The 7935-nt window shown below is 44.1% G+C and overlaps 1 protein-coding gene across 1 annotated transcript; it reads right to left on the reverse strand.

Annotated features, from left to right (window-relative positions):
* Window positions 1-544: 544 nt before the first annotated feature.
* On the reverse strand, window positions 545-7613 carry LOC139638668 (voltage-dependent L-type calcium channel subunit beta-3-like). Its single transcript, XM_071512735.1, has 14 exons — window positions 7572-7613; window positions 5451-5570; window positions 4917-5039; window positions 4678-4793; window positions 4470-4543; window positions 4323-4342; window positions 4053-4130; window positions 3716-3774; window positions 3462-3562; window positions 3207-3358; window positions 2378-2473; window positions 2094-2264; window positions 820-943; window positions 545-768 (listed from the first exon to the last, which is right to left on the reverse strand). The coding sequence occupies exons 1-14, from the start codon at window positions 7611-7613 to the stop codon at window positions 545-547; spliced, it is 1500 nt and encodes a 499-aa protein (XP_071368836.1).
* Window positions 7614-7935: the final 322 nt, after the last annotated feature.

Raw genomic sequence — 7935 nt, forward strand, 5'->3', positions numbered from 1 at the left:
CATATTCATACATGCAATAGTAAAGATACTGTAGTTAAAAGTCTTAGGAATTTTAAGGCCAGTATATGAGACATCCTACAATAGAGAAACCTTAGGCAAAGCAGCTAAAGTTTGAGTTTGCGTACAGCTGGTAGCCTGAAACCTTTCCATTGCAGAGTTGAGTAGCCCTGTTGACTTTTTACGCAATCTGAATTACACGACCCTAGAGAGGTCAGGACGTCCCCTCGGTTTAGATAGAGTTAAAACTGGGAGTCTGGAAGATTGTGATTGTAAATAATAAACACTTCTTCTTTAAAAATAGACCTAGAGTTGTGGACTAAATAAATTGGGCACTATGTTTCTGTTTGTTTTTGAGGCCAACTACGATTGACTTGTTACAGTTTGGAGCTGATCCCTATCAGGGAGTGGTGTGAGAAGTGGGTTTGTTTAATCTCTAAATCATGGGGTTTGGGAACCTACTACATTTTGCCCGTTACAGTCGGAGGGCCAGGGGGTGAACATGGGATCTCAGTGCTCATCTGGAGGCCAGGGGCGCCCCGGTTCCTCAGTAGTTGTCTCGGGGCCAGGGGCGGCTGCGCTGCCGGTTGTTCCTCTGGTTGTGGCCTTGCTGAGCGTCGCGTTGGAGCAGCCTGTCCTGGGACTCGTGCCCGTTGGCACTGTGGGCATTGCCCGTGTGCCCACGGTGAGGGGGGTACATGTCTCTGTAGGTGCGAGCATGGCAGGGTGATGCATACTCATCCTCCTCTTCTTCTTCTTCTTCTTCTTCCTCTTCTTCTTCCTCCTCTTCTTCCTCCTCCTCGCCTCCCCTGTGGCACGGGCTCCCCCTCCGGCCGCGAGACAGGGAGTCACTGGCCTCGTCAGATGGCATGAGACTGTCCTGCTCCAGGGGGGAGTGGGCCTCCTTGCCTGGCTCCTCCTCCTCCTCACCCTCCAACTCCACCCCCTCGTGAGGCTTCGGCTGGTTCTTGTTCTGGTTCTGGTGGGGGTTTGGTGTGGTGATGGAGAGACGGAGGGAGAGAAAGGAAGAGGGGGAGAGAGGAAAAGGAGAGCTCTGTCTCAGAAAACCAGGACAACATCCAAAAGTAGTCTTCTCCTTTCTGCTAACTTCTTTTTTAAACGGCACACACAGATGGTTTCCCTTCCAAAGCTAGTATTCATAGACACACAGCAAACAAATATATATATAATACTACAGACACTGAACAAAGGGAATGCCAGTGAAACAGTTCAATGGATGGTCAGGGGATTAATCTCGGACACATCGGAGACATAGTGTAAACTCTGCATATAGTTCCAGTGCAGAAATCTAAATAATGACATTGTTTAAGCATTTATCATGTCATTAATTAGCATTTTCATTCAAGACAGCATTATGTGCCACTGTGAGAGGGTGCGCCATTCACAAAGCATGCTTGGTAAAGGATCAAACTCTATTTAAAATAGACGATAATAGTCCATTTTTTCAATTGTCATTTCAAACAAAATATTAATTGGATGATGTTTTTCAATCAGAAACCATATCCTGAGCTAAACTGCTTTGTGAATTTTCTCCCAGAAAGCTTGTAGAGCAGTGTCGATTCACTAGAGACCATCAACTAAGGAAAAGGAGGCAGGATGCAATAAAGATAAACACATTATCCTTTATATGGTGAGATTCTAATGAATAAACAAAGAATGCTGTTCATTCACTGTTCTCATCCTTTGTGTTTGGTACAGAGTGGAGTTGGGAAGTGTAAGAGGGGATTGTTGGGGTTGAGAATGCATATATATGTATATATAAACCCTACTACTCACCCCATTTTGTAAGCGATCATTCAATTAATTCCTGTGTTTCAGAAAACTGCAAAAATGTTAAGCATGGATGAGTGAGAGGACAGACAGACAATTGGAGACAATTACATCAAAACACAGGAGTGAGAATCTGAGATGGGAAGAGCTGGTAAGGACAGTGACAACATACAACATGTTTCAAAATAGGATTCCTACTTAAGGGTCTAAAAACAGTATTCAAGTCAGACATACAACTTTACAATGGCCCTTATTTGTGCCTTAATTGCTCCCTTTGCCTTTTTGACCAATGAAGGCAAGCTCACCTGTAGGCTAGAGATGGCGGAGGGCGGGGTCATCAGACTCTGCTCCAATAGGGGATTAAGAGGGGTGGTGCCAGGGAGATGAGTGGCACGCCAGTAGACCTCTAGGTATTCAGCCAAATGCTCACAAGCATCTTCCAATTGGTTCTCATCCAAAATGACATCAAACATATCCTACGAATGAACAGTAGGAAAAAAATACAGTCAGAGTCCTAATTAAATTACATTATTTCACTGAGAATTATGGAACATTTGGCTAGAAATGGAAGTGTCATTACTTCACTCACAGGCGGGCACTGAGAAAGTTTGTCCGCAGCCATCATCTGCACGTTCAAGTGCTTGCTCTGAGACTTCCCCCTGGATTTGATCAGCCTCTGGAGCACCTGAGAGAGGGGTACAGATGAGGTCAAAGGTCAACAATGAGAAAAAGAAACAAAGACGAACGAGGCAGCCTAAACCCACCCGCTGACAAGATAATACTTGAATAGAATAGACTAGAAAAACATTAATGTCCTCATTGAGGTGACTTGTTTTGCAGCTTATAAACAGCTACAGCAGACACTTAACACTTAGAGCCCTTATTTCAACTTTCAGCACACAATTACATCACATGGTGGAAAAAAAGTGTAATCACCTTTAAAATACAAAAATAAAATGCATACTGTGCAGTAATAATACAGTTTCAGAATTTCAATGTGCTTTCAGGTGACATGCACATATCAAGATAATGTACTTACTATAATGTACATACAATATAACATGTACATATCCAGATGAAGTGCATACTATGAAGTGCTAACCCCATAATGTAGCATCATATTTAACTGCAGAATATTTCAAAACATCATGAGCTAAATCATTTAAAAGTAGTAATGCTCAAAATAAAAACAAGCAACCTAAAAAAATGCAAGCAGCCTCAGAGTTCAAGTGCATTATTGTTTATAGTATGTAGGACTGGAGTGCATTAAATAGCTGTTTTTATGGCTTCAGCTTATCTCCACTGCCTATTTAACTGAGTAATGGCAGAAAGGACGAATGAGTTTCTGGTTCTATTTGCTTTAATCTCTGGTTCTATTTGTTTTAGTTAAGTGATGTGAGCGAGGCAACCTCCTGTACCTTTGGTGAGGAGACTTTAACGTAGACCACGATGGGTGCAAGGGAGGTTTTGGCCAGCTGTGCAGGATGGTTGATGGTGTCCGCATCCAGAACCACCAGCTGCAGGGTCTTGGCCAGCTCAAATATCCTCTCGATCTCACTCTGCACCTCCGCTGCATAATACAGGCAAGACACAGGGGATTTCAAACTCTGCGTTAGTTTTTTACCATAGACCTGAGGTGTTTTATTTTTTTATGCTGACATGAGCAGGGTCACCTAGGCTGGAGCGAGTGTTGGATCTCTCCATGATGGGTCTTTTGTTCAGGACAGATCTCTTGGCTAGAGACAGGTCGGCAGTTACACGGGTGATTGAGATTCTGCAAAGGTCAGAAAAAGAATAATAAAACAAAATACAGTGAGAAAACTACGCTGCGGAACACTCTCAATTTACTGAAGATCTAACTTTAGGTATCTACTGTGTAAACTGTAGGGTGTAATACAGGGGTTATTTTAATAATCATTTTACTGACCTTCCCTCAAATCTGTGTTTCAGGAAGTCAAAAAGAGCTTTCTGCATCATGTCTGTCACCTGGGTGGGAGGATACAGAGGAGGAGAAGAGGAAATAAACAGGCTTGTGCCAAAACAGAAATCCCCAAGATACAAAGAACACAGCATCTAAATATAGATGATCAAATTAAAGAATTAATTTTATGCTTTGGGTTGAACTCATGATCGCTGAGAGCTAAATCCGGGTTTGGCCGGCTGAGAGAGAGAGAGAGAGAGACTGCGGCAGCGTAGGAACAGTTTGAACAGAGAGAAGAGCGCAGAGTGAGGGACTGCTGGAGGTGAACGAGGGAGAGGCTGACCTCATAGCCCTTCAGCGACGGTCCCACGAGGACCACCGGCCTCATAGAGGGCACCACATCATAGGGAGGGATGTGTTCCTGCCAGAAATAGGGGAGGACGAGGGGAGGAGGATGAAGAGCGGAGAGGGCAAGAGAGGATGGGGGTTGGGTACAAGTGTTGGGCAATCAATCAAAGCTAAAAAAAAAATGTCCCTTGCAGTTAAAAGTCAAAAACAATTCATGCCGCGTTGATGCTCTCATCAGAAAGAGCTACTTTGGAGAGGGGCCTACCTGTTTTTGCTTCTGTTTAGCTTGTGAAAACAAAAAAAATCACAATCAAACGACGGAAAGAGATTATAGACAGAGAGGGGAAAGGTAGGTTAGGAAAGCGATTCAGTATTCCAGGGAAAGGAATGGTTCTATAGTACTTACATTCACCTGCAGATGGCGGTGTGGTCCTCCAGCTCCCAGTCACCATGTCGCCTAGACTGGAGGAGTTACCCCCTGTTTTCCTGCAACACACAACATACAGTTAATCAAGCTTCTGAAAGGATGAAGTCAGTGAAATCCAGGGGATCTGAATACAAATCCTCTGAGAAGTTACCAACAAAAATAACTTGTTAGAAGTACAGAAGTATTAACTCACCTCTGTTTCTGCTCCTGTTTGAGTCTCATGGCCTCAAGTCGCAGAGGGCTGGGGATGAAGGCGATGTCTGCTCCCTCCTTCACCAGACGACCGATCCACCAGTCATTATTGTACTTCTGTTAAGTTCATTACGACAACACAACTTTACACTGCTGTCTGATCTGCCTTTTTAGAGCGCTAATCAGCACCACATAACATAACTCTAATCTATTTAAATGTTTCAATAAGCAATCACTCACTTCTTTAATGTGCAGGAAGTCTTTGGCATCAAAATTGACTGCAGCTCCTTGGACAGGACAGTCCTCATCCAGAGCTCCACAGTAGCTCACATTTGTCTTCACTGCAAACGCTACAGGTTTGGACTGTAGCAACAATAAGGAAGAACAAGAAAAACACTAGTCAGAGATGGAAACTAAAAAAAAAACACAGCATTGGCCTTTAATAGTGCAGACTTAACTTTTTTCTTTGACTGCAAAGTGACTATGGAGATCTGCACTCTTTGTTTTAGGTGGGGTTTTTTTCAATCTTTATAGAAAGTATGGGAAAGTAGACACAGAGTAGGTGAGACAAACAAAGGAAGCTCTGGTAGGCTTCAATCCTAGGCCAGTTCAATCCTCTAGAGACACACATGGTTCCTGAGGAGAGAGACTTAATTACTCAACTTCCTCTGCACACCAACGCACTTTTAACCTGAAAATCCGTGTGAACCTGGTCTTTCACTCAGAATAACACCGTTTAACTGTGTGTAGCAGTGTAAGTCCTGAGCGCACTACCTTGGCTCTGTCGAGCTGTAGTTGTGCCTGGCGCTCGGCTTCACGCCGATACGCCTCGCGGTCCTCCTCCGCTGACAGGTCGGAATCCGACGGTCTACTGGTGTACGAATCAGCCGACCCCTAACAGGAGGAAGAGGGAGGTGGGACAGACAGATAGAGAGATTCAGTGTAGTATAGGAATAATTCATTTCATTAGTAGCATGAAGAATGAGCTGACGATCATCTAGTCATACTGAGAATACTGAGGCATGCTGAGGTGAAGCAGATCCGCTTTTCTGTTTGGCTGTGTTGTCCTTTGTTTGGTGTCCTCACAGTGTGCTGCAGTGTGTGTGTGTGTGTGTGTGTGTGTGTGTGTGTGTGTGTGTGTGTGTGTGTGTGTGCAGGTGTGCATACAAATGTGTGTATGTATTTGTGGATGCATTCATGTGTGTGCCTGTGTGTATGTACAACACAATGCCTTGCTCTCCCACACCAGCCATCTTCTGGTAGGCCAAATATAGCACAAAGGAGGCAACTGCTTCCTCTTCTCTCCTGCTTGGCCCCAATCCATTCCATCATCCCCCACAGTGCAGTACATATACATCCTTTATTCCCCTGTATATTCTCCAAGGACTTCTCCTCATTAGCAAAATATATGCTGGCTATCATTTTTCATTGTGAGCTGTTTTAGGACACAACCCAGGGATAGCACATTACGCTGAAAGCAGTCGATAAAGCAAACAAACAAAGAAACGTTTTACACCAAGAAAAACACTGAAAATCACTCCGTAAGTGCTGCTGCTGGCTATTATTCACAACCTCTAAGGAGACGTGCACAGGAATCATATGAGCCTTTAAATTGCTATGTCATATACATTAAATTAATCATATTAGCCTTGGTTTTGCATTCAGACTTTTGCAAAAACAGTCAGCATGATGCTAATTTCCAAAGAGAAAAACACAAATATAAGAATATGAGGTGGTGTACTAGATGCAGTTTGGGTAGTTTGTGTGTGCGTACATGCGTTTGCCTGCGTGTGTGTGTGTGTGTGTGTGTTGTGTCAGCTCTCCTATATTTGGTTCCTATTTGGCTTCTGTGAAGGAACTCAGTCCTGAATCTGTCAGCGCAGAGAAACACTGCAGCAAACAAAGCCAAGTCAGACAAGAGAGAGACGAGAGACAGGAGACAAAAAAATGGAAAAAGAGAAGAATAGAAGAATATAATATAATAGAAGAGGAGGAGGAAGAGACAGAGGATAAAACACTGAGGAGCTTGACAAACCTCATAGGTAACTGCAGCGTTTCTAATACTTGTACACAGATGCTGAGACAAGCGAGCATATGCTTACATATACAGCAAGACTCTGGGGCAGTAGTTCAGTAAATAAAACAGCATATCATATAGTTTTCACTTTGGTTTTCAACTCCTCCAGAATGCAGCGACCTAGCCTTCGTCATCCATCATACCAACATATACAAATAAGTCCTCTAGAGGACCAATTAGCTATAGCACAGCAGAAGGAACTTCAGGCTCAAAATACACAAAAGTGCCCCGACGTGAACAACAGCCATCAACCTTTGCTCTCTCTGCACTGCTCACTCTCCACATTCACACCCCGAGAAAGACAAAGCGAACATCTCCGCTCGTTCTTTTTGTGTGTGTGTCTGTGTTAGATAACTAGATCTGATTTCCAGCACTCAAGCGCTCTGCAAGCCAACACTGCACCAGTGCCAGAGTAGTCCGCGCCTCACCGAGAGAGAAAAGGAGGGGGAGGAAGAATGGGATTGAGAGAGAGAGAGAGTGAGAGTGAGAGAGAGAGAAGGATGAATGCCGTTGACAAGATATACTGAAAAGAAAAAGATGGTTATGGGGAAGGAGACGTGAGTGACAGACGATCGGAGAGACGCAAGCGATACGGACGACTTAGACAATGAGATAAACTGAGGTTATCTCCAGAGGAAGATGAGATGAGTAGAAAATAAAACGGGATGGAGGAGTGGGAGTGAGACCTAGACATCTACCCTCATCGCAGAAGAGAAGAAGAGAGGGAAACACAGGAAAGGAGCAAAGGACCGAGACCAAGAGAGAAAGAGAGAGACACAGAGAGAAAGAGAGAGAGAGAGAGAGGGAGAGTTGCATACCTGGCTGATTAGGACGATAGCGCTAGAGCCTGAGAAAGACATGAAACTGAATGCTCACTGTAACAGCTCTACCTTCGCTGGGAAGGCACTCAAACACACACACACACACACACACACAAGCAGACCAAAATATGGTGTTGGGCACGGGGAAAGGCATCAAGTCTGAGTGCTACTTAATGATGTTAGAGCATATGAGCTGCCTTCCTCTCCCTCCCTCTGTGACCATCACTTCTATGTAATAATTCATGCAATAATCAGAAATCGGTGTATAAGCGATGAACCTGAAGCTGAGTTGAGGAGCAGAGTGTAATAATGTGACCATATCTTTGCCGTCTGGGCTGACAGTGCCTTGTTTTTCACTGCT

The sequence above is a fragment of the Centroberyx affinis genome, unplaced genomic scaffold (assembly GCF_046629955.1).
Source record: "Centroberyx affinis isolate AG114_WGS23_722 - 3 ecotype Tasmania unplaced genomic scaffold, CSIRO-AGI_Caff_v1 ptg006470l_1, whole genome shotgun sequence".
Lineage (NCBI taxonomy): Eukaryota > Metazoa > Chordata > Actinopteri > Beryciformes > Berycidae > Centroberyx > Centroberyx affinis.

Coding starts and splice junctions, on each gene's coding strand:
- LOC139638668 (XM_071512735.1), bottom strand. CDS start 7,613: ATGTCTTTCTCAGGCTCTAGCGCTATCGTCCTAATCAGCCAG. Junction 5,040..5,450: donor TACAGCTCGACAGAGCCAAG/GTAGTGCGCTCA, acceptor TTGTTGCTACAG/TCCAAACCTGTAGCGTTTGC. Junction 2,265..2,377: donor AACTTTCTCAGTGCCCGCCT/GTGAGTGAAGTA, acceptor GTTCATTCGTAG/GATATGTTTGATGTCATTTT.